This window comes from Monodon monoceros, unplaced genomic scaffold (genome assembly GCF_005190385.1).
Source record: "Monodon monoceros isolate NGI ecotype Baffin Bay Population unplaced genomic scaffold, NGI_Narwhal_1 Super_Scaffold_13, whole genome shotgun sequence".
Classification (NCBI taxonomy): Eukaryota; Metazoa; Chordata; class Mammalia; order Artiodactyla; family Monodontidae; genus Monodon; species Monodon monoceros.
Genome location: NW_021703769.1, coordinates 69447379 through 69472913, shown reverse-complemented (window position 1 = coordinate 69472913; position 25535 = coordinate 69447379). Strand labels below are relative to the sequence as shown.

Genomic DNA, 25535 nt, shown 5'->3' with positions numbered 1-25535 from the left:
GGCTGAGTGGAGCTGTTTCCCAGAGGCTGGGAACCTGGAAGTGGTGTCGTGAGTGCCACGTAGAGGTCCAGGGACATGCCTGACCGCCAGCCCCATGGCACATTGGGACACACGACAGATGCCTCGTCTGCCTCCCCCGGCCCCCTGGCCTGGGCCTGTTGCCTGACTGGATGTTTGAAGCTTGAGTCCCAGGCCCCCAGGATAGCTCTCTGCGTGCCTAGGAGGCTGAGCCCCACCCCTGCCGGGCCCTACAGCACTGTCCCCCCGTCCCCCCTGCTCTTCCACATGATCAAACTGTCTCTGTCTCAGGGGTGCCAAGTCGGATGCTGTGGAGTTGTGATGTCGAGGCCAGCGAGGCAAAAGGGGCTGGTGGGGACTGTGGTGATCCGGGAGGAGCTGCCAGGCTCAGGGCCAGCTCTGGCTTTGGGGACCATCTGGTAATGTGGGATGAGAGCTGCCAGGGCTTCCGGTTTTTCCAGAGAAGCAGGGAATTGCCAGACCAGTGCAGCCAACGAACCCCGAGGAGGCTGAGCCTCCGGACTGTGAGCTGCCGTTCCACTCCGAGGCCAGGGGGTGCCTGGAGACTCAGGAAAGGGCCATCCTGGCTCCAGGTGGGGTGGGAGGTGAGGCCTGCGGTGGGACCCAGGGCATCTCAGCAAACGTGTCTGGGCATGGGGCAGCTGTCACCTGTTTGGCTACAGAAACAACAGCCTTGGCAGGCTCTGCAGGACCCTCTGGGCCCTTCTGAGGTCATGGTGCCAGTGCTGGAACTGTTTGGAGCCAAACAGACAGACAGACAGAAGCAGGTCCTTCCCACTGTAGATTAGAGAAGGCAGGTCCCCAGGGCACAGAGGCCTGGGGGGAGGCTCCCCTGGGAGCCTGTGCCTGCTCTTCCTTAATCCTCTTGTCAGCTGTGGCCAAGATTCATTCCCAGCAGACCATGCCTGGGTGCCAACAAGCCCCTGCGTGCCAACTGACAGCTATGGTTTGGGGCCGATTTACACCCCTGTGTTTACAGGGTCGGGGTGGGATGCAGGGAACAGGAAGCGGGATGTGGAGAGAGAGGAAGGCCTCTGTTCTCCAGGAGGGCTGGGGGTGGGGACTGTAGCTCCAGTCGGCAAAGGTTACCCCACTGACCCCTGCCCTTCTGCCCCTGGGGATTGAGGGGCGGGGCGGAGGTCTCAGGAATAATCCCCTCCCTCCCTTTACCTCCCTGGAGAGGCGAGGAGGGCTGGGGGGAACCAGCCCTGGGCACTCATGGAGTCAGGGGTCAAGGACCAAAACCTCCCGGGGGCCAGGAAGGGAGGGAGGGCTGATGTTCAGGTTGAGCTGGGGTGGACGGTCGGCTACGCAGGACTTGTAACCGGATTTATTTGGCTCACTCAATGTTTACTTTAACTGAAACAATTTAGAGCCAACATTTAAAAGTCCGATTTCACATTAAAAATAATGAAAACACCTGGATTCCTGGCTTCCCTTAAAACCCCTGAAGATCTGGTCTTGCGGGACCCTGGGTGCTGAGCTGCAGCTGCCCCCTAGAAGGGGCCCGTGCTGCCCTATTGACCAGGTCTTTGGAGGCCAGCTTTGCTCCCCGACGTTGCCTGCCTGGTTCCTGAGCAACAGGGACCCAGGCCCAGGGCCCTGGCTGGTGGCTGGAGAGGCTTAGAAGTTGGGATGCCCGGCCGGCCTCACAGCCCACAGCTGGAGTGCGGGAAGGGCTGGCCTGCGTTCAGGGTCTCCAGGGCTGGCGCAGAGACACAATCCCTGGCAACACCAGGGTGGCTGGCAGAGCAGGGCCCTTCTGTCTTCACAGGAACTCAGAGGGGAGCAGGGGCCGGGGCGGGCCCCCTAGAGGCTCTGCCATCTTCCTTACATTCGGGCAGGACAGAGGCCCTCTCCCCTCTCACTGGTTCAGTGGAGGGAGGTGGGGTCTCCAGAAGGCCCTCTTACCTAGTGCCAATGTAATTGCTGGCAACCGAGCTGCAGTCTAGACCCCTGGCCCCTTCGACTGAACCTTCTTCCCACTCAAGGGCTGCTTTAACCAGAAGCCAATGCTTACCCCTAAGGGACGCAGGGGCGTGGGGAAGTGCAGGAGGAGCCAGCAATCCAGCATCTGGGGGCTGGGCTTTCAGAATCCACACATCCTGAAGGGAAACCCCAGGGCCCAGGGAATTTCACCCTGTCTCAGCTCTCCCTTGGTTATCTCAGGATTTGTGTATTGACTGATAGCTCCCCAAGCTGTGTGTCTTGGGCAAGTTACTCAACCTCTCTGTGCCCTGGTTCCCTTGTCTGTAAAAGGAGGAGCATAATCATACCTACCCTACAGGGTTGCATGTGGATGAAATGAGTTAGTTCCAGGCAGGTAATAACCACTATAAACGTACGGGCTTCTATTACCTGGTCAGGACCACGACCCCATCTGCAGGTGGGAAAACAGAACAGCCAGCCTCCAGTGGGCTCTGACGCAGTTCTTGGCGGCAGCACAGGCTCCCTCTGTCTGACCCCAAATCCAGTGCATCAGACCATATTCTTAACAACATCTTTTATTGATTTTACAAGAGAAAAAAATAGAAAGTTATTTTAGAGTTAATACCTGTACAGCTTTTTCTCCCCCTAAATTGCATGGTACATACAATTATTCTAAACATCAACTGAGATTCTGGGAGCAAGTGTGGGCGGTGTTCCTGCAATCTCCCGGACACGTCTGACCTGTAAACATGCCTCGGCGGGGATGGAAGGCTGGGCTCCCTTGAAACCCACGGCACTGGTTTTGGTCACTAAAAGCTGGTCAGGTCTCCTGGGAGCCCCCAGGCCCCGGAGGCACTGGCCACATCTGGGAGGTGAGCAGGGCAGCCCGGGGCTTGCAAGCTACAGAAATGATGGATCTTCTCTGGGAGAAACAATTCCTTATCTTCACATCAGCCCCACGCTCCAAATGAGAAGCGCATTTGCATAGCTGATCGGCTGAAGCTGCAAAGCTCATAAAGTATTTGCTGGGGCTTTGGGTTGCATAGGAACTACTTAGAGTACAGTAACGCGGCGGGGTTGGGCCGGGCGCCAGGAAAACGACGGATTAATATTTGGAACAAGAAATTACCCACCACTGGGAAACCAATTAGGTCCCTGATCCGAGCTTGTTACACAGGTGGAAATCGATGCGTTTTGGGCTTCACGCAGCTTGGGGTGCAAGGCCTATTTCCAACTTGCTGGGAAGCTGCTCGATGAGGGAGAAGGGGTGGGGACCCCCGGCAACAAGAACCTCACTGCCCGATGCCCACGACACGGGGTCAAGGACAGATGGAAAGGGAAACAGCAAGCGCGAAAAGCCTGGATCAGACCGAGGGCAGGGACAGGCGGGGAGTGAGGGCCCCGCCCCCTCCAGGCTAGTTCCAGCGGAAGGGGGCGGGGCTTCTGGGGCCCGAGCGTGGGGCCGTGGCACCGGTCCTCTGGCTCCGGGCCCTGCGTCCAGACGGCATTTGGGTGTGTCCTACTGGCCTTCCGGGGTATGACGCTGCCCACCTGTCCTATCTGGGCCGGGCAGCACCGCAGGGACAAGGCTCCGCATGCCGGGGTGGGGCCGGCTGTAGGCCGCCGGTGGGTTCAGCTCCCTCCGTTGTTCAGCAGGACACGTGCCCTTGGCAGATCCCTTCTTGGGCTTGACCAGAGGACTGAGGCCCTGCAGGACCGGCTCCCCTCAGGGGATCCCTCCTTCTTAACTGGGCCTGGGCGGGACCCAGGACGGGTGAAGGGGTGGTAGCAGTCCAGGCTAGACATCTGCAGAGGTCCAGGGGAAGGTCCCACCTGCTCAGCTGGCTCCGCAGCCCCCAGATGAGGTGGGGATGTGGTGGGGGTGGGAGCTGCTGGCCCCTCAGCAGGGGCCTCGGAAGGCAGGACCCTACGCCTGACGGTGTTGGTGTCTGACGCCTGGCCTCCTTCGCCCGCTCAGCCCTACTCCAGGCCCTGGCATGGCTGGCCACGGTACCTTCCTGCCTGGAGTCAGGCCGAGCCCGCGGATCCCACGACAGGCCTCAGCGGACTCGGGCCCTGCTTTGTTGGATCTCACGGTAGAGCCACGGAGCCAGGGGACCCCAGGCTCCCTGCAGCTGGCCCCAGGACCGCGGGGGACAGTGGAAGGCCACACCACACCACTTCTTCCACCTGCCCAGAACTCCTGTATTTCCCAGGGCCATTCACCCCTTGAGTCCCTTCTCTCCAGCGGGCTCCCTCCATGCTGCAGCTCCCTTCCAGCTCCTGGGGTCTGGGGTCTGGGGTCTGGGCTGGCCCACACGGAGGCCTGAGGGCGGGGGACATGGGTGCTGAGTTGGGGCTGGGTAACGGAGCCCCACCCCGGCTGAGAGGACCAGCTCCCCCTCCTTCAGCGGTCAGCACCGCCAGCGTCTCGCTGTCTCCTTCTCGCTGATGCAGGTTTTGGGGCGTAAGGCTGTCGAGGGAGAGCACAGAGGGAGCAGTGTTACCCAGCCGCCATCCCCGAGGGCTGCCCCATGCCCTTGGGGTGAAATCCAGACTGCCCGGGGTTGCCATTCACGGCCCCTGGAGACCTGGCCTCCGCCCCCAGCAGCCTCGAGCTCCCTCTGCCTGACCATCTTTCAGGATCAGGAGCATCTTTCAGGATCCAGCTCGAGCATCCCTCCTCTGGGAAGCCCTTGCCCTGCACATCCTCTCCTGGTTTCCAGTGGCCCAGGGCAGGACAACCCTTTCAATATAGCGCTTCTGCCCTTAATAGCCCTTTTCCCTCTGTACATGCAAGGCTTGGCTTCTGGGAAGCACACCACATTGCTCCCGGGGTTCTGCCCCCATCAGCGCCCCCGCAGCCCCCCAGGGAAGGCTCCTGGGTGGAGGAGAGGGGTCTGAGGGCTGGCAGGGGCGAGAGACAGTGTGTGATGCTGCCAGCTCCTTCTCCGTTCCGACCAGACTCCTGAAGGGGGGTGGGAGGGGTGCTCTGGGCAGAGAAGGAAGCTGACCTGGGTCAGCTGCACTCTGCTTCCTTTTCGAGTTGGTAACGATTTGGTTTTCATTGATCATCTCCACGTCCTGACCCTCCGCCCGATTACTGCGGGGGGAAGCCAGAAGGTTCCATCAGGCTCCAGGCAGCGTGTCCCTGCCGTCCTTCCTCGTTAGGGCCGGCAGGGGAGGTGATGGGGGAGGGGAGGTCACGGGCTCGGGGCGTACCTGATGGCGGTGTGTTTCTCCTGGTGACAGATGTCCGTGTCCTCAGTGAAGAGGATGGTGTGGTAGGGTACTGTGGGCTCGCATGTGGGCAGGATGCCCCTGACCAGGTGGCCCACCATGGCCAGGATCCCATTGTACACGAGCAAGTCATCCACCAGGAGCTGGACAGACAGAGGAGGGGCTGTGTGGAGTGTGGCGTGTGTGTGGTCCATCATCCCCCTCGTCCTTCCCACGTGTGACCTCGGGCAAAGTGCATCACTGCTCAGAGCCTCGCCTACTAGGTGCGCGGCCCGTGTTATGATTTCAAACCTTCACGATGACCAGGAAAGGCGCCTGGATTAGCCCCAAATTGCAGATGGGGAAGCTGAGGCTCAAAGGGCTAAAATCTTTTGCCCATGTGGCAGGGCATGGCGAACTCTGGTCTCTGGTCCCCCAGGGCCCTAGCTCTCCCTACCCCAGAGTCGCCTCCAGCAGGAAGAGCTCCCTACACCAGTACAATTTGAGAAGAAAAGATGAAAGAAAAGCCACTTTGTTTTTTTCGGGGTGATGATTCAAATCACTCGGAGGTTTTGAATTCACGGTTGGATGGCACATCTCCCTGCCTCTGAGGACCAGGCATTTGTGTCTAAGGTTGCAGCCGAGAGAAGTTAAGTCAAACTGCGACAAATGATAATTGCCGGCAGCCTAATTACCAATGAGCATAATTATCTCAAAAAACGCAGCCAGTAAGTACTTACACCAAACTCCTTCACCCCTCGATGGGGTGTTTTCGCGTAATTCCACAGTTTGATCATTGACACCGTGGTAGGCCGATCGAAAATCACATAAACCCGGTTCACCTGTCAGAGAGAAGAACTAATTAAAACAGGCATGTTTGGGAACAGAGGCACTGGGCTGGGCCCGGGGTGCCAGGCGTGGGCTGGGGCGCGAGGGGGGTGGGTGCCCGAGGCAGTGCCGGCCCAGGTGGGCCGCCTGGGCTGCTTGGGGCCGCTGTGCGTGGGGTTCCCGCTGCCTTTCTTCTCCTTGCAGCCCATCTTGAGTCAGGTCACGTGTGGCTGCGTTTGCAACAAACCGCTGAGCTGGCTGTTGAAAGGTCTGTTTTCTGGGCCTGGCATGGCCGTCATTGAAATGCCTGCGGAGAACTGGGCGCGCCCTTCCCTTTCCTCCATGTCAGGTCCAGAAACACAGCCTGGGGCTCCAGGGGCCAAGGGAACGGTCCCCAGCTCCAGAGTCAAGAGGCACGACCTCCGGGCAATCAGCACAGCCTTGACCCCTGTTTGTCCTTTCTCCGAATCATAAATGAAAAGCACAGCCGAGTGGCCTTGAAGGCACCGCTGGGTGATTTTCAGCAGAGATCTTTGAACCTCTGCTGGCGGAGGGGGCAGGAGGTGTCCCGATCCGTGGCCGATCGGCTAGTAAAGTGGGACCCAACAGCCTCCTCACCCCCAGCAGAGCCTCGCAAATATTAGGGGGCCCCTCGCAAGACAGAAGAACGCCTAAGAATTCAGCGTGGCCACAGGCTGCAGACTTCGTTTGGTTCCAGCCCTGGGTCTCAGCCCCAAGAGGACGTAGGGGGATGTGGACAGGGTCAGCCTTCCGCTTGTACCATGGAAATAATAAAGGTCTAGAGGAGGGTCCTCAAACTCAGTTGTCCACAGCGTTCAACTGGATACAAATGTTTGAGTCCAGCTAGAAGAGGGAGAGACGGAGAAGCTGCTCTACACCCAAAGGGCTTCATGTGAAAGATGTTGGCAGATGCCTGCTGGCCAAGGTCAAGGTGGCAGCCGGCTGGACTGGCCAGGGGCCACCAGTTTGCAGCCCCAGGTCGGAGGGCTGATAGATCTATGTGGTTCTCCTTTGCAGTGGTGGGGCTGAGGGGTTTGGCCTCTTCTCAAGGGAAGCTGATGGACCATTGAAGGGGTGCTGCCCCTTCCTGTGAGGGTTCTGAGAGGAAAATGTACCCCTTATCTTCCCACCCAGTGGTCACAGGGGTAGATGCCCAGCCCCTGCTGCACATCTATACAGGCTTCTGGCCCCGTGACTGAGAGGCTAGAGAGTGCTACCCAACCCCTCCCATCTCCTGGTCTCTCACCTCCCTCTCTACCACTATCAACCAGGCCCAGGTGGGCAAAGGCCCACCCCGAGGTTTGCCATCAGGCCTTGGAGCAAAGAGGTAGGCAGGACCAACTGCAGAGTCTGAGATCTGGGAGACTGAGTCAGTTGGTTGGAAGAGCTTACCAGGCAGGTCTGAGGCCAGAGAGAGGGCAAGGTTGGGGTCAAGTGCCCAGCGGCATAAAAAGGGAGCAGAAACAGTGAATGTGGAGAGGCTGGGGCTGGGAAGAAGAGGACAGAGTGGACTCTGCAGAGAGAGACAGGGGCAGAAAAAAGAACCATTGAGGGATGTCTTGCAGGGATCGACAGATGCCCAAGCCCCCAGGACTGCTGCACTGGGTTCCTGGCCTCAGAGTCCAATGTGGCCCTTCAGCTCCCTGGTGGCCCCTTATAATATGCACCCTCAGAGCAAAGGGAAAGAACTCTGGCCAGGAAGAGCCAACCTGTCAGATGTGTTAGCAAAGACCCGAGGCTTCCTGGCGGCCCCTGGGCATTTTGACTTGTTCGAGGTTAACCTGGCCTGGAAGAAAGATGTGTCACTGAGACCAGGGACAGAAAGCCGCCCCGCATCCACCCCAGGGCTGAGAGCCTCCGGAACCCACCAGGCCGGGCAGGATGGGAGCCAGCCACATGTGTCTGCCGTCACTGGTGTCATTCACTTGGTCAATGAGCTTGTCGGGAGTCCGGACGTCCCCACATACGCCCTCCAGAGAGTTGACGCTGTCGGGGAAGGCGGCGATATCTGTAGACGCCTCTAAGCTCTCATAACCCAAAGCAGAGTGCTCAGCACCGTGCACCGTGGGCCACTCTTGCGGCCTCCAGCCTCCATCACGCTGATGGCACGGCTCAGGGGACGCCAGGGCGGGCGCGCCTGGTGGGCAGAGCCGCCATCTGCTGCTCTGGGCAGCCAGAGGAGTGACAGCCAAATTAGACATGTTCTGGGGAAAATGAAAGCAAGGAGGCTGAGGGGAGTCGGGGTGAGAGTGGAGGCGTGGCCAGTATCAAGGAAAGGGGAGGAAAGCGGGCAGAGAGCAGGCTGAAAAAGACGGGTTTCATGGAAGTGCTGGAGGCGGGAATAAAAACTGTTGCTGTCTCTTTGGAGAGTGGAGGGCAGACTCTGAGGTTTTCCTTTGCGAGGGGATGGACGGGGTCATGGCTGGATTCTGCCTTGGCATGTGACCACCCTACCGAGACTGGAAGGATGTGGGGGGCGGAGCCTGACTCAGCTATTGCTACTCAGTGGATGGGCATTAATGTGGACAGAGAGGACATGGTCCCAGCTCTGACTCTGCCATCCTGACCTGTGAGATCTTGGGCAAGTCATGGGCTATCTCTGGGCTTGTTTCCTCATCTGTAAAATGGGAATAAACATCTCTATGTCCCAGAATTGATGAAGACTTATACATCTAAGGAATCACTAATAACGATCAAAACCACCAAGAATCACTTATCCCAGGTGAGGAGCATGGTGCCACCAGGGCAAAGCAGAAAAGGATCCAATCAGAACCCAGGGACCCCAGAGAGATGCAAGGGAGGCTTTTGGGTTTGACCTGCTCTAGTAGTTCCCTAACTGGTGCGTCAGGGATCACAGATCAAGAGCCCAGAGGGGTCAGGCAGGTTGTATCAAAGGGAAGCAGGACAGCTCAGTGGTCAAGAGCATGGTCTTTGGAGCCAGACTCCCAGCTCACTGGCTGTGTGACCTTGGGTAAGTTACTCAACCTCTCTGTGCCTCACTTCACAAGATTGTGGTGAGGGCAAATGAGGTACATGGGACAAGCCCTGGCACCGAGTGAGCCCTTGGTGAATATTAACACTATGTTTCTGGGGCCTGGGAGGTAACTGGAGGTAGAAGACTGGGATCAACCAGGTGGATGCACTTGGGGAGAAAGGGCAGCAGGCACTCAGGTCCAGCCATCGTCACTATGCAGGACTGTGGCCTCGCACTGCCAGCTTCTCAAGAGAAGCTGAAGATTGGGTTGTCATCTGAAACCTCCTGGTTTTTAAAAAATATTAGCGACTAACTCAAAACATTTAAAAGCTCACTGGGCTAACAGTTTGCTAATTCTGGTGTAGGTATTCTGTGAGCAAAGGGCTCCACGGTCAATAAATTCAGGACACACTGGGTTGAACACAATAGAACAGGCTTCTCGCTACAAGTCCTGTCAGAGCCTTTACAACTCCAAAGTGTCTGTGGTTCTCCAAGAGGGGGCTGCAGTTGGTAGCCTCTCCCAAATTCCTGAACCACAGGACTCTGTTTTATGGATGTCTTGGCAGGTGTGCCTGGGAGCTTCTCTCTGCTTTGCAAGGGTCACATCTGACTGTAAGTAGAGCCCAGTGGCATTTTTAATTTCCAGGTCTGGTTCCTACAGGGATATTTCTCTCTACATTCGAGGATTCTGCTTCTTCGCCCGACCCTCCCATGCTCCCTGCAGTCTGGGTGGAGCCCCCCTTCTGCCTAGAAAGGATACTGTTTTCCGACAGAGGGATTTTTTCTCCCTGCTCGTCATACAGCTCCAGGCCGGTAAGACCGATGTAATAGGGGTCACCCCAGCTGGTCAGGAGCTGAAACTGGAAAATGACTGCAACATGTTATTAAGGAAAAACATGCTTAATTTTCTGGAGAACAGAGGAAAACAATTACAAAGATAAAAGGGATATATATATATATATATATATATATATATATATATACACATGTTTATAGAGATGAACGAGAGAAAAAAATGATTTCTTTTTCCTTTGAGACTGAAGTCAATCACAGTGTATGTGGCACGAAATTTTCTTTAATTTAAACTGCATATGAATGTGTGTATGTGTGTTTTAAGAATTCAAAAGCTTTCTCCAGGCCCCAGGAGGTAGGAGGAGAGGCAGGGAGGGTGCGCTCCAGGGAGCTGGCAGGGGGGACGCATCTGTCACAAACTCAGTATTTAGAGCTGAACAGTGACCAGGCCTCAAACTACCTCCTGCCTCAGTTTCCCTGGTTGTAAAATGACACGAACAGAGTGCCTGTTCCCTGCTCCACCTGTTTCAAGTGTGCAGGGTGTGAACAGGGAGGGGGGGATGCGGGAGCATCACAGTATTGGGGGGATGGGCCCTGGCAGGGTGACCACCCCCCCCACTCCCGCATTGCTGACTGTGCCTCACACAGACAACCAGGCATCCAGCCCTTCCTCAGCTCTGTCCCCCACTGGCTTCTAGAATCCCCAGGAGCAGGCAGGCCGGGAAGCCTGAGAAGTGGTAGGGTGGTCCCCAGGCGATAAAGCCGGATGGAGAACAGGCTAGTGAGAGAGCCAGGCTGTCTGTGTTCACTAACCTGGTCCTACCCCTTCCCGGCTAGGTGGCCTGGCAAGTTAGTTAACCTCTCTGTGCCTCAGTTTTCTCAGCTGTGAAATGGGGATGCAGTACCCACCTCACGGGGCTAACACATGAGGTTCATACAGGCGATCTACTGCAAACAGTGCCGGGTGGCAGAAAGGGTCCAGCACATTTGAGCTATGATTCCTTCTCTCTTCACCTCCTCCCTGCCTGGTTCCAAGGAGAGACCCCAGCCCAGTCCCCGGATCGGTTCCTGCTTCTCTGGCCCCTCCCAGCTACAGTCCTTCTTGGTGCTGCCTCCTGAACCTCAGCCCACCAGGGGGGTGGGGCCTGGAACTCCTCGGTCCCAGCAACCCCCAGTGTCCCCAGGGACCCGGGAGCTCTCCCAACCTCCCCTTAGTTTCGCTGCATGGGCTCCAGCTGCCTTGGCTGTGGCCTGGCTGAAACCCAGGGCAGCAGCTGAGGCCCAGACCCCAAGTCAGGGCCCGCGAGGAGGCCACAAGGGCCTCGCCCTCTCCCTGGGTTCTGGGCATAGATCCAGTGCCCGGGATGTGAGGCAGGTGGAGGAGGATACAGCCACAGGGCATCGGGGGCGCCTCATAGTCCATGCTCGCCCGCTCCAGGCTCTTTGTGTCCAGTCTGAAAAAACACAAAACAGCACCAGGAAGCAGAGGATTGCAGTGGCCCGAGTCGCTGGTCAGCTATCCCCCGGGGAGGCATTGGGGGAAGGACAGACAAGCTTCTGGAGTTCCCATCTACTGGGGGAGGCTCGTCACCTTGGGTTTGACTCGCATTCCTCAAAGCAACCCTGGGAGGTGGGTACTCTCACATCCCTGTTGTGGGTGAGGAAACTGGAGCACAGGGAAGTGAAGTCACTTGCTCAAGGTCACACAGCTGGGAGGTGGCAGAAGTGGGATGTGACCTGAGGTTGTCTGGTTCCAGGGTCCACACTCTTAATCACCCCACCCAAATTTAGCCCCTTCACGAACAAGATAAGTCCACACTGTTCTGAGAGCTGAGTGAGACCCACGATGGGCCAATGGGGTAGAGTGCTGGGAGGGGGCAGGCTACCCCAGGCAGTAATCAGGGAAGTGATGTCTGAGCTAAGGAGGAGGCAGCCATGGGAAGAGTCAGAGCCAAGCCTTCCAAGCTGAAGAGCACCCAGAACAAAGGCCCTGAGGTGGGACGGGGCTGGACAGTTGATGTTTGTCCCAGAAAGCAGCCAGACGGGCTGAAGTGTGGGGTGGGATGGGAGGCAGGCAGGGAGAGGAGGCAGGGAGGTGGGGAGAGCCCTGAAGCCTTTGCTTCATGATCTTGAGCAAGAGGCTTCACTCGCCTGGGCCTCAGTTCCCACATCTGTGAAATGGGCCTAACAATCCCTGCTTCAAAGGGTGGTTGGAAGGATTCCCTGAAGGATGACTACAAAGCATCTGGCTCACAGCAGGCACACGGGAGGGAGCCTCTCTCCTCCTCCAGACTCCTCCCCGCAGGGCTTCTCTCCCTGGTCCATGGCCAGTGCCCTCCGGCCCTGGCCTGGTTTTCTTCAGTTTCAAGGGCAGCGTTATAATTAAGTGACTATTCCCAGTATCTGGCCCAAGGAGTGATCCCAGCTACAGTGGAGGGAAACTCATTTTGTTTTGAGAGCTTGGCCTCTGGTACTTGGACATCAGGGGGTTTAAATGAATAAACTTAACGTGGCATTTACAGATTGTTATGAACTTAACGCAGCTGAGACGGGCCAAGCAATCCCAGGGAATCCATGAAATGTTAGGCTCTATTTTTCTCTTTGAATCTTTCTAAATCAGGAATACAGAAACAAGAGGAGGAAGGCCCTTCCCTGAATTGGCCAGCAGGCATTTCTGGAATCTAGGCAGGCTTGAGCCTCTCTTCCCAGCAGGAAGCACAACGAAGCATTTAAAATCTCAAGCACTCCAGACTGTGAGAAGCCCAAACATCCCCAGACAAGGTGGGTACATCCCCCAGGCTTCCGGAGAGGCTTGGCTAAGCTTTAGAAAACAGCCAAGTTGAAAAGCAATGTGTTTGATCATCATTTCAAAACCCTTTAGGTACACATTTCAGAGCACGATGCAAAGACAGTGCCCTTGGGCCGGGAGGGACCATTCATGGAGCCGCTCCCCTCACCTCTGGGCTGGTGGGGGCAGCGGGCAGCGTTGCAGGTAGTCCACAAAGAGGATTTCTTGAGCAAAGTCGAAGTGGCAGTTGCCCGGCCCCTTCCGGATGAGGAAGCCCTCAGGAGGGGAGACGCACAGGCCATCCAGGGAGACGTGGACGATTTTAGCCTAGCAAACAACAGAAATAACAAGTCTGAAGAACAGGAGCCAGTGTGAGGAGGGTGGTGAGCGCTGACGTGGCTGGTGCTGCTGGCAGCTGGCATGTATGACTGGGGGCCTTCACAGAGCCAGGCCCTTCTCCCAGGCCCTTCTCCCAGGCCAGAACCACTTGGCCGGGGTCCCCTTTCCGGTGCCATCCCTACTCTGTGCTGGGCGCTGGACGTATAGCAGGGGAGCAGGCAGGTGAGGCCCCAGCCACAGTGGACACGTACAGACCTTCCCGTCTACTCAGCTGCAGTGGCCTGAGGAGGTGTGACACGGTGGTCAAGGGCGTGGACTCAGCTGCTCTGAGATCCACCATGAGTAGCTGTGCAAGTTACTTGACCTCCGTGCCTCAATTTCCTCATCTGTTAAATGGGCTCAACGAGGAGCTGACTTACATAAAGTCTCCAGAACAGAACAGTGCCTTGCACAAAATACGCACTGCACCAGTGTTAGCCTGGCCTGATCCTTCTCCAAACCCTGGCTCATACCTCACCTCCTCTCCTAGCACCTGCCCCTGAGACAGAAATGGGCCCCTTCTTGATATTCCTTCTCACAGCCCTTGGCTTGTCCTTTTAAGGGCATGTATTCCCTAGCTGTGTCCTCCATGGTTTCGGGGTCTCCCCTGATGGCAGAGACCCCAGCTGGATTATCTCTACATCCGCCTCTGGGCATGGCACACAGTAGGAGCTTGCTGAATTGATTGGATCTGGGCCACCATGACCCCCTGTTATAGGCCAGATTTTGCCAGCCGGATGGCCAGGATCTGCCAGTAAATGTCAAAGCCTAATGGCAGGATCTGAGGTGGCTCAGCTCTCTTCCCCTGGGGAAGGGCGGTGGTAGGGGAGCAGAGAGGGGGGCTAAGCCAGTACCCTCTCTGACTCCACATTTTGGAATCAGGGCTCCTTGGTACCTCACTCCACCTTCATGGTTAGCAGCCCAGCCAGCTGCTGACCAAACTGGTGGTGCTTCACCCCGGAAGACACAGAGGGCTTCTCCGTGAGGAAAGGAAGGGGCCCTGTCCTGGGTCTCATGGATAACAATGTACCCTGGGGCTCTTCACCCCCCCATAACTCAGTCAGCCGGTCACAGGGTGCATAAACCTAAAAGGTGTACAGGGGCTGGAAATGGTGACCCCAAAGCTGTCACTATGCCTCCACTCTACTTTCCTCAAGCCTAATTCCTGCCTGGGCCCCAGGGCTGGACCTGTGACTCAGGCCTGGCCAAACAGAGAACTGTCACCCACGGGCCATGTGGATGCAAGAGCCACGTGGCTCCTGGGGTTTTGCTGGCTTGGAGCATGCAGGATGCAAGCCCAGAGCTGCCAGTGTTGGCCTGGAGGAGAAAGCCACCTGAAGTGAAGCTGGCAACAGAGCACAGCAGAGGTCCAGGGAGTCCCTGTCCCTCTTCTAGGGCCACCACCACCTCCTGGGAGCATCTCTGTCTTCCCCAGACCCCGGTTCATTGCCTCAGAAGGGGCTTTTATTATCACCTCCATCTTATAGCTAAGGAAGCTAGAGTTCCGAGAGGCTAAGCAATTTGCCCAAGGACACACTGGAGGGGTGTGAAGCCCACCTCCTAGAGTGCCAGGCCTGGCTCTAACCTCATGCCAGGGGCTCAGAGCCAGCATGCCCAGTGGTGCCCTGTGGGGTGGGCATCTGATGCACTTCCCTGGGGAGGGAGGGACCAGAGTTCCATTACTCTGCGCCCTGGGATCGCCCTCTCAGATGGCGCTTATCCCCGCTCCCATGGTGGCCATTCATCACTGGCATCAAGGCTGGTGGGGGCCAGACCTGGGAAGCAGGGCCTCTGGGCCCAACGTTTCCAGGCGGTAAATCCAGGTCGTGGAAGCTCAACTGGAAAGAGGGATTCACTCAAGGGAAGGGAAAGGCCCAGAGGCACGAGTTGAGGCAAAAGAATGTTTCTTTAACGCCAACATAGCGGACATTTTATTCGCGCTTGACCCAAGAGCACGCTTACAAAGACACCAGGGCGGCCTGGGCGGGGTTTGTAAACTGCACACTCAGGGGAGCCAGTGCTCCTGAAGACAAGCGCCGGGGGCTGGGGGCTGCTCACTCCACTGTGATAAACCACCACAGTCTTAAGTCCCTGGACGTACTGAGGACCCAGGCCTGGGCTCACGGCATCCTCACAGGCCGGGTCCTGGCTTTGTCAACTTCCGTGGGCCACAGGCAGGTATCCTCCTCCTCCTTTTACAGATGAGGAAACTGAGGTCCAGGGAAGGCGGGCCACTTGCCAAAGGTCACACAGCTGGGAAGGCTCAGAGGCGGGGATTCAGACGCAGAGCCTTGTGCATTTAGGGCCCTAACTGCATTGCTATATTTTAGGTGACCTTGTCATCATCACTTCCATGTAGTGGGAGGGGACAAATGTCTCATGGTTCATGGTCACACAGGTCAGAAAAGCCCATGAAAGGGGGCACTTCTTTTCTTTTTTTTTTTTGCGGTTCGCGGGCCTCTCACTGTTGTGGCCTCTCCCGTTGCGGAGCACAGGCTCCGGACGCGCAGGCTCAGCGGCCATGGCTCACGGGCCCAGCCGCTCGGCGGCATGTGGGATCTTCCCTGACCAGGGCACGAACCCGTGTTCCCTGCGTCAGCAGGCGGACTCAACCACTGCACCACCAGGGAAGCCCCAAGGGGGCACTTCTGATGCTCTTTTCCACATGCCAACAGAGGCCCCTGCTTTTTCACACCCAGAAGGAGAAGAACATAGTGTAGAAATTAAGAGTGTAGGCTCCAAGCTCAGCAGACGTGGACTGGGCCTCTAGCTGTGTGACGTGAGATGAGTGACTGGACCTCTCTGAACCTCAGTTTTCAATACCCTGAAAGATGGGGGTAATAACACCTGCCTCCCAGAGGCTGGAATGCGGGTCCAATGAAATGACAAAGGCATGAGAAGCCCTCAGCCCAGGCCTGGCCGCCAAAGCGCTCAGTGAACAGCAGGGCTGCAACCGACCACTGTGAGTTGGGGGCTGGGCCTGCTGAGGACCCCTGAGCCCCCAGAAGAGACAAGGCGCTGCAGTTCTCCGGTCAGCCCCGGGCTCTTTAGCCTGCATTTGCTGTTTGCAGGAGGGAACAGCGGCAGCTCTCTCTCCCTGGCTGTAACCTCCCCCAGCTTCATTTGGAAAGTTCTGGAGGATTTATGCTCCTCTCTGGCAGCCACGCCAGCCATTCATCAAGGTGCTGTTTCCCTGACCGTGGACTGAGCGCGGCTGCTGTTGCCCGGCTTACCCCTTGATAGGTGTCCTCGGGAGATTTATTGTAGTTCCAGAAGCGCAGGCCTGCAATGCTTTCGGCTCTGTCGAAGTGGATCGTGACCACGTGGTCCAGCCCCGGCAAGAAGGGGATCAGCCACATATGCTCATCCTCCATCGTGATGTTGGCCCCATCGATTAACCTGCACTCAGCGGGGAAGGAGCGGAGAGATGGGGGCAGCCCGGTCTGCTGGGAGAACTCACAGTGTAGGGTCTACACCCACTCCTCTCCCCATGGCAGCCCCTGCCTGGCACGAGTCTGGCTGGATCCGGCTCATTACGGGGAGGTGAGACTAATTAAAGCAACAGTGAGGAGCCATCTCTCATGTGTGAAGTTAGACAAAATAGGAAAACAAGGGGAAAAATAACAGTCTGTGCGGTTAAAGGTACAGTGAAGCAATCATCAAGGGTTTTAAAACGGGGATGCGGGTGTGTGCTAGTTTTTAGGACCCTTTAACCCAGCGATCCCATTTCTAGAATTTATTCCCCCTAAGAAAAATTTATTCAACATGTCAAAAAGGTATCTGCACCAAGATACTGCTTACATTAGCAACAAACAAGCAAACCCTAAAAGGTCTCAAAATAGGGAAAAGTTCAGTAAATCTGTACGGTAGTTAAAATGATAATCACAAGGATGATGCAGTAACGGGGAAAGGTGGGGGCGCTGATTTTAATGCTGTAAAATGAGGACAAGGACCAGGAGAGATTACGCAAAAGTGAAAGATCTATTTCTGTCAGAGGGGTGGGGGGTGACTATTTCTATGTTCCCAAATTTCTAAAAAGTGATGTATTGACTCCATGGTACATTTTGAAAGAATTCTATTCCTTCTTTCTTTCTTTTTTTTTGGTACGCGGGCCTCTCACTGCTGTGGCCTCTCCCATTGCGGAGCACAGGCTCCGGACGCACAGGCTCAGCGACCATTGCTCACGGGCCCAGACGCTCCGCGGCATGTGGGATCTTCCTGGACCGGGGCATGAACCCACGTACCCTGCATCGGCAGGCAGACTCTCAACCACTGCGCCACCAGGGAAGCCCTATTCCTTCTTTCTTGTGCTGGGGGAGAAAGATACTAAACCACCAGGGGGAACTTGGCAGCTCCTGGCGTGGGACAAGTACAAGAAGGGGCAGGTGCTTCTGGGGGGTAGATGGTCTGGCCTGTAGTCACCCAGTCTGGATATCCCAGGGCAGCCCACCACCGCTGGGAGGGAGCCCCCAGCACCCTCATGTTCTAAAAGAGCTTGTCACCACACTGCAGTCCCATCCTGGCCAGTTTCTGGTTCTCCTGCTTGGGACATCCTGTCTCATCCTTCCCAACTCTGCCCAGCACACCCCAGCCCAGACCCCAGCCCTGATCTCACTACCACTGAGAGACCTGGCCCTGGAGATAGGGGCCCAGCTCTCAGCCTCTTGGGCGACCCCCTCCCCTCACCTTCCCATTTTCCTGGTGACTTTGAAGCTGCTGCCCTGGGAGGGACACAGGCTGCTGCCACATTTCCTGGATTTTTTTTTTTTTGAACATTCTATTTATTTATTTTGGTGGTGCAGCATGTGGGATCTTAGTTTCCAGATCAGGGATCGAATCCATGCCCCCTGCATTGGGAGCACGGATTCTTAACCACTGGACTGCCAGGGAAGGCCCCACGTTTCCTAGATTTTAAAATAAACTTTATGTTTTTCCTCTTACATTTTGAAGTTTTGGGCTTGGAATAAATCTTACAATCGAAGTGTTCATCCAAGGAGGTAATGTTTCTTTTTTCTCTAAAAGGCTGTTATTAAATCGATGGATGGTGTGTCTTACAATTGCTGGCATCTTAAAACTGAGGAAATCCAGCAATTTAACCCTGGGGTGTTTGTGGAATTAAGCTGACTGAGGTCTAAAGCTAGAGAACCTTCTATTTCCTTCCAAAAGCAATTACCTCTCTGTCCCAGATATGGTGCCACCTCCAAAGCAAAACTACTGCCCAATTCTGAGAGTGGAGAGAACCGATGAAGCGTTTATAGCTGACAGTGAAGGGAGGTCCCTATAGACACCCTCAAGAATATCTAAATGATACTTCCTAGCTCTGTCCACAAAAAGAGCCTAGAAACAAGGATTGACCCAGTAGCAATAAGCATCCCTAGTGGCTAGATTATGGTCTCTAAATACCATTTCCCACTAGAAGGAACCTGGGCTTCTTGGAGAAATAGCTGATTCCATGCCTGGGACAATACACATAAAAGAGGAACCTGGACTATCGTGTGACATCAGAAAGCAAGGCAGCTATCAGAGACTACTATTTTACAAAAGGATTTGGGAGGTCTCAATGTCCAAAGAGGGATCAATTTGAGCATCAATAGGATAAAAACCGTAATAGATTGAAACCCTTCAAACATAGTAGGTTTAAATCCATGAGTTTATGGTAGTCAAAAGCAAACAAATGTTTTAAAGGATGCTAGAGAAACAATTTGCTCTTTTGAAAACTGAAAAATAAAGGGAAAGAATCAAACATTTAGGTTGTCTTTCCTGTTTGAATTGTACCTCAAAGTAACCAAATAATTGAGGGAAAATTTCCCTTTATTGACAAAAAAGGAGTGATAGGATCAGTGTATCACTGTTTCACAACCCCCAATAGAGTAACAGATCTAACCACTAAGTATTGGCTGCCAACATCACAGAAAGCCTGACAACCAGATATTCCATGAGTCCTGAAGGGAATACACAGTGACATCCACGCCCTGATGGTTATGTCTTGCCCTAATGGTCAAACCTCAATCTGATCAGACCTCTAGCTCTGGTGAACAATTTACAAGAAATACAGGGGCCTGAAGAACAGGCTAAACGATACCATAGCGATGCAGCCAGTAAAATCCAGACTCAACAGGGCAAAAACCCTGGTTTCTTCAACAGATAATTTATAAGGAAAAAAAGAAGAAAGATGGAAGGGAACCTAGAGATTATGAGAGGCTTAAGAGACATATCAACCTACAAACTTACTTACAAAACAGAAATAGACTCACAGTCATAGAAAACAAACATAGAAAACAAACTTACGGTTACCAAAGTGGAAAGAGGTGGGGGAGGGATAAATTAGGAGTTTGGGATTAAAATATACACACTACTATATATAAAACAGACAACCAACAAGGACCCACTCTGTAGCACAGGGCACTCTACTCAATATTTTGTAATAACCTGTAATGGAAAAGAATCTAAAAAAGGAATATGAATATATAGATATATATATATCTGAATCACTTTGCTGCTTACCCTAAACTAACACAACATTGTAAATCAACTATATGTCAATAAAAATGAAAATAAATAAATAAATAAAATTTTAAAATTAAAAAAAAAAAAGTATTTTTTGGCCACGCCACTCGGTTTGTGGGATCCCAGTTCCCCGACCAGGGATCAAACCCGGGTCCTCTGCAGTGGAATTGTGGAGTCCTAACCACTGGACTGCCAGGGAATTCCCAAAAATTTTTTTTAAAACGAGGCATAACAACCAATCACAATGTATGGACCTTACCTGGATGCCAATTCAAGGAACAAACTGTTATAAAAGGGGGAAAAATATGGTCAGGGAAATAGAAACATGCTGGATAGCTAGTAATTTAAGAGATGACTGTTAATTATTTAGCTGGAATAATGGTACTCAGATTGTGTTTAAGTCCTTATTGTTTAGAGCTACATACTGAAATATGTAGAGATGAGATACTATCAGACCTGGGATTTGCTGCGACACAATCTGTGTGGAGGGTGGGTGTGGATGCACAAGCAGGGCCAGCCATGAGCTGATCACCTTTACAATCGGCAGCGGGCCACCGTGTGCAGGGGTGCGACTCGCCAAGATGGCCCGTGAGCAGGTAATGACAGCAGGCTGTGAGGGCCGCGGCTAAGGGGCACCTTAGAGGAAAGCAGGTAGGAGTCCGCCGTGGACCCCACACACGCTCTGGGCCAGGGACGGGGCTCAGCTGTGATGTGGCAATCCCCCTCCCGCCCTCCAGCCATGGGAATTATTGTCCCCATTCTACTGATAAGGAAACTGAGGCATAACTTAGTGGTTAAATGTATGGGTGTTGGTCTCCCACGGACCCATGTTCAAATCATGACTCTGCCACTCAACTAGTGTGGGTACCTCTCTGTACCTCAGTTTCTTCATCTGTAGAGTGGGGGCCTCTTTGGGCTGTTTGAGGTTTAAATGAATGAACATCTGCCACCTGCAGCCTGCTTAGCATGGTCCAATGTCTAGCATTTAATAAATGCTCAAAAAATGGCAGTTATAATTTCCGTTATTATTATTATTATCATGACTATTATTATTGGAGAGGTTAAGCAACTAGCTGGTAAGGGGCAGAGACAGGATTTGAACTCTCATCCCTCTGGCTCCCCTAGAATCTTCTTGTTTGCACCTCCAGGCAGGGCCTCAGCCTGACAGCTGTCCTGACTCGGAGGGGTCGAGTGCCAGACTGCCGGCTCTGGGGCCCCGTGGATCAGGGCTATATTCAGGCTTGTGTTCTCTTACTGACTTGACCCAACCTGGGCTTATGATCTGACAAATGCAGAGGGAAGTGCATTTAGCCACCTGTGGAGACTTCCTCAGCCATCACCTCTGACCTCAGGGGGGGAAAGCTTTCAGCGCCCGAGAGGTGGGGTCCCTCATGCCTAAACACCGAGCTAAAGGCTTACCAAGCAGCCACCATGTGCGAGGCCCATGCTGAGCACCGTGAAGAAAACACAAAGCACACCTGGGTCTGGAAGCAGGAGAGCCTGGCTTCCAATCCTGCCTACCTCTTCCAGCTGTGTGGCCCTTTCCTGGGCCTCAGTTTCCCTTGAGTATAAAATGGGCAGACCCCAGACCTCACGGGGTGGCTGGGAGAAGGTGGAATAGGAGATGCCGCTTGATGGTTGAGTCTGAAACCTACGATACAGATCAGGTCCCCGAACCCCTGCTGTCATGAGCCTTGCTTGTGCTTCTTACAGACACTCACTTGTCCAGGGTCCGGGAGTCGTTGGTGTACTCAGGGAGGTCATTTAAGCCTCTGGGGGAGGCAGAGATCTGGTGCAGGTTGATGGGCAGTGCCTGGCCGTCCTTGCCCACCACTTCCAGGCCTGTGAGCCCCAGGTAATGCAGGTCTCCCCAGGAGGTGGTGAAATTCAGCTGGAGGCCTGCAGCAGGAAGAAAAGTGTCCCGTGAACATCACAGGTTCCGGAGGAGGTACCCAAGATGGAGAGAGGAAGAGGAGTGATCTTCAGCCTCTGCATTCTACCAACTGGAAAGCCCAAACTTCAATGAAAGGGCCTTCAGAGTGGGCTCTGCACCTTTCCTCTTGGTGGCCCTTGGACCTGGGTCACTGTTGATGCTTAGGAAATATCTACAGGATGAGTGCGCCGGTGTGGTTTAAACTTGCACACAGCCCTGGGTCTTTTCTCCACTTATCAATCACGTTGCCCACCCCATGCTTAACACGTTAGCGTGGCTTCCCCTGCTGCTTGGCCAGCAGGCTTCGTCATCTGGCTTCTGCCTACTTCTCTAACCTCACCTTGCACCCAAAATCCCTTGCTCCACTCAGACTGTCTTTCAGTCCCGCATATTCACATTCTCCTCTCCCACCACAGGGCCTTTGCACATGCTGTTCTCTCCCTCCTGAACTCACATGGCCTAGGCTAACTTGTGCTCATCCTTCAGATCCCAGCTACTTCCTCAGGGAAGCCCTCCCAACTTCTTTGACCACATCAAGCCTCCACTCACAGCCTGCCATGTCACTGTGAACTTCCCCTTACATGCTCTGGTCACCAGTGTGATCTTGTGATCATTTGGTAAATACCCATGTGCCCTGAGGGCAGAAATCCCATCTGTTTTGCTAGCTCATTGTGCCCCCAGAGCTTGGCAAAGTACCTGCCACACAGTAGGAGCTCAGTACAGATGGAATGATTGAACAAGTAACTAAATAGAGGAGGCTGCAGCAGTGAGCCTCAGCGTCAGAAATGGACATTTTATGCAAATTGGCCACTATCATGAGGATTCAAGGTAAAGGAAGTGACCCATGTGACACTCCCATGCTTTTGTCCTTGTTCCACCCCTTCTCCAACAGGGAGCATTTAGGAGTGAACTTCTGGGCAAAACTGCCCAGGTGAGTCATTCATTTGCCCAGAAAGTGCAAAGCCGATGAATCTCTATCCAATATCTGGCTGGAGTTTCTCCTTCCTTAATGGTCTCCCGTTACAGCAGAACCAGGACCAAGCCCCATGAACTCTTTTACCGTTGGAGAACTGGGGGCCTACTTTAGCACTCTTGTGGGTGGCTGTGTTCCAAAGAGTCACACTTGTTGCAACTTTCACAGAATGCCAGCACTGTAGCACTGGAAGAAGGAAGCCTGGATTCACGTAGCTCCACCCATTTCAGCTCAGGCAGGTTCCAGATGCCCTTGTGGCTGGAAGGGAGGCCAAGCACGTGACCTCCCTGGAGCATGGCTTCCTCTCCTACGCCCCTGTCGTTTCCAACATACATTTTGTAACTTGGTCTCAGATCCCTCTGCCCTCCGTGGTGCCAAGGTAACTCTGAGCATCTTGGGGGCACATGAAACAGATGTGTGACCAGCGTGGTCCTGGGCACATCATAGCTTCTCACAGCACCAGAAGCCTGCAAGATGGCCACAAATTCCTCCCACCGAGTCCTTGCCTCTTTGCAATGTGATTTCGCCGCTTCTCCCATCCAGAAGCGGAGTTTATTTCTTTACTTCCTGAATCTGGGCCACGTGATTTGCTTTGGCCAATGGGACAGAAGCAAAAGCGAAGCTTGCAGAGGCTGTAAAGCACATGTGTACAGGGGTCTGGCCTCTCTTTCCACACCTGGAGTCTTGCCATGTGAAGGAGCCAGGCTAGCCTCCCAATTGCAGGCCATGTGGGTGAAGACATCTTAGGTCATTCAGCTGCCAGCCCATCTGCCAGCTGACTAGACACGAGAGCAGGGCCAGCAGAGGCCAGCCTGGCTCAGAGGCAAAGGAATGCCCAGCCACGCCACTGAATTACGATAAATCACAATTAATGGTGGTTATATTAAGCTGCTAAATTTGGGGTTGGTTTGTTTCACAGCAGAAGCTAACTGATGCATTCCTTCTCATGATGAGTCTATGTTTAATTGTCACCTCCTCAGAGAGGCCCTGCTAGCCACCTGAACTCAAATAGCACCCTCTCCCATCACTCTCAAAACCCTTCCTCTGCTTTATTTTTTGTCACCTGACAAGATGTTCTACTTGATTTGCTTATTTGTTTTCATCAGTCCTTCCCACTAAGATGGAAGCTCCCTGAGGGCAGGGGCTCTGTTAGCTGTGTTCACTGTTGTTATCTCCAGAGCCTAGAATAGTGCCTGAAAACAGATGGTCAATTAAGGCTTTTTTTAAAAAAATAAATGATTGATTGAAGAGTATGTGTTTAGTAGATACGTGTAGGTAAATGAATCAAAATACAATCATTTGAGTTTGACCAAAATCACAGTCAATGGTAAACATATTGCTACTATGGTACCAAGCCCTGTTCTTGGCCCTGGAGATTTAGGGGTAAACACATAGCAAAATCTCTCTAGGAGCTTCCACTGCAGTGAAGACAGACAATGAACACACATCAAAAAAATAATCTGATAGTTCCACAGAGTGATGAATACCATGAAAAAAATGAAAGAGATAAGACAGGGATTAACTAAGCAGGAATAGGGATGGTCACAGAGGGCCTTTCTGAGGAGGTGACGTTTGAGCTGAGACCTGGGCGATAAGAAGGAGGCCGCCATTCTCTAGCATTTCTGGAAGAACATTCTAGGCTGAGAGGGCAGGAAGGGCAAAGGCCCTGGGATGGGAACATATTTGATCTGTGGTTGGAACCAAGTGACTGAGGTAGAAGATGGAGGAAAATGAGATCAGAAGGTTAGGTGGAGGCTAGATCATGTCATGAAGTCTGGATTTTCTTCTCTGCAGTGGGCAGCTAGGGAGGCTTAGATGTGGAAGCCGAGAAGTGACATGATCGGACCCGTGTCTTGGAAAGCGCACTGGGGTTGGACTCCATATGGAGGCCAGGGAGGAGGCTGTTGTGATACCTGTGGCTGGGACAAAGGCGGTAGTGGTGAAAACGGGGGCAAAGTGGACAGATTCAGGATCTGTTTTGGAGACAGCATTGACAGGGCTCTCAATGGCCTGTATGGAATTAACGAACAGAGAAAATGTTTCTGACCCGAGGGACAGAGTAGCTGTGGGTACCATTCCCGAGATGGAGAAGGCCTGGAGGTGAAGGAGGGAGTGGATTTAGATCAGGGGGATCCCTGTGAGGGAGAAATGCCACCTCCCCCTCGAAACAAGAGGCAGCACCCCAGACTCTCCCAAGCCTGCCACCCCTTTGTTTGCCTGGCAAGATGCACTGTGATGCCATCTAATCTAGGGCTGCTCTGAAAGTGACGGCTCTCCTTTTTGAGCTAATATCCGTGTTCCATATTCATTTTCCTCTGGTGTATCAATTAGTATTTATATAAATGGAAATTAATTTTGTTATTTCTCTCCCATGTTTCAACTCTCTCAGCTCCTTTCCTATTCACCACCGCTGATATTTGCAAAACTTCCAAAATTAGTGTCGTCTGCAAATTAGCAAATCATATATCCCCGTTCAGAACATTGATAGGATTGGCCGTATTTACCAACCCCAACGCATCCCCCCTGGGTCACTTTGTCAAAGCTCTCTTCATTTGCACAGGCTGGGAAAGTAGGGTTAGGATTTGGGATACAATGAGGAAAAAGCCAAAGGTTCAGAGAAGAGACATTCGGAAATCACAGGCCACAAAACGGGCAGAGGGTCCTTGATCAGGAGGTTCTTCTGCCTTCCTGCTGAGTAGAGACGTAGAGAAATTACACTTTTCTTACAGCAAAAAGGTCTGGGAGCGCTATTCCAGGGCAAAACTCCCAAAGGCACTGAAATAACATTTCCAAGAAAGGTCAGAAGCCAGTTCAGTGGGACAGACATTTACATACAGCATCTTTGGGGAAATCATCAGATGAAGAGGACAGTGGCTCCTCCCTTCCTCCCTCCTTCCTTCCTTCCTTCCTTCCTTCCTTCCTTCCTTCCTTCCTTCCTTCCTTCCTTCCTTCCTTCCTTCCTTCCCTCCCTCCCTCCCTCCCTCCCTCCCTCCCTCCCTCCCTCCTTCCTCCCTTCCTTCCTTCCTTCCCTCCCTCCCTCCCTCCCTCCCTCCTTCCTCCCTTCCTTCCTTCCTTCCCTCCCTCCCTCCCTCCCTCCCTCCTTCCTCCCTTCCTTCCTTCCTTCCCTCCCTCCCTCCCTCCCTCCCTCCTTCCT

At 53.8% G+C, this 25535-nt stretch overlaps 1 protein-coding gene across 10 annotated transcripts in view; it reads right to left on the bottom strand.

Moving 5' to 3' along the window:
- Window positions 1-2535: 2535 nt before the first annotated feature.
- The window catches only part of KIAA0556 (KIAA0556 ortholog), a 201610-nt gene continuing 178610 nt past the window's right edge, over window positions 2536-25535 (bottom strand). For 7 of the 10 annotated variants that reach the window (XM_029220374.1, XM_029220375.1, XM_029220377.1 and 4 more), the window contains 9 exons: window positions 21197-21374; window positions 16202-16367; window positions 12760-12917; window positions 11192-11256; window positions 9771-9881; window positions 7905-8044; window positions 5928-6029; window positions 5191-5351; window positions 2536-4441 (listed from right to left, as the gene is read on the bottom strand). In XM_029220374.1, coding sequence (XP_029076207.1) covers window positions 4060-4441; window positions 5191-5351; window positions 5928-6029; window positions 7905-8044; window positions 9771-9881; window positions 11192-11256; window positions 12760-12917; window positions 16202-16367; window positions 21197-21374 — 1463 coding nt within the window. In that variant the 3' untranslated portion in view covers window positions 2536-4059. Of the gene's footprint in view, window positions 4442-4982; window positions 5072-5190; window positions 5352-5927; window positions 6030-7904; window positions 8045-9770; window positions 9882-11191; window positions 11257-12759; window positions 12918-16201; window positions 16368-21196; window positions 21375-25535 lie in introns of those variants that run through there. The other 3 variants (XM_029220380.1, XM_029220381.1, XR_003793117.1) reach the window with 2 other exon arrangements.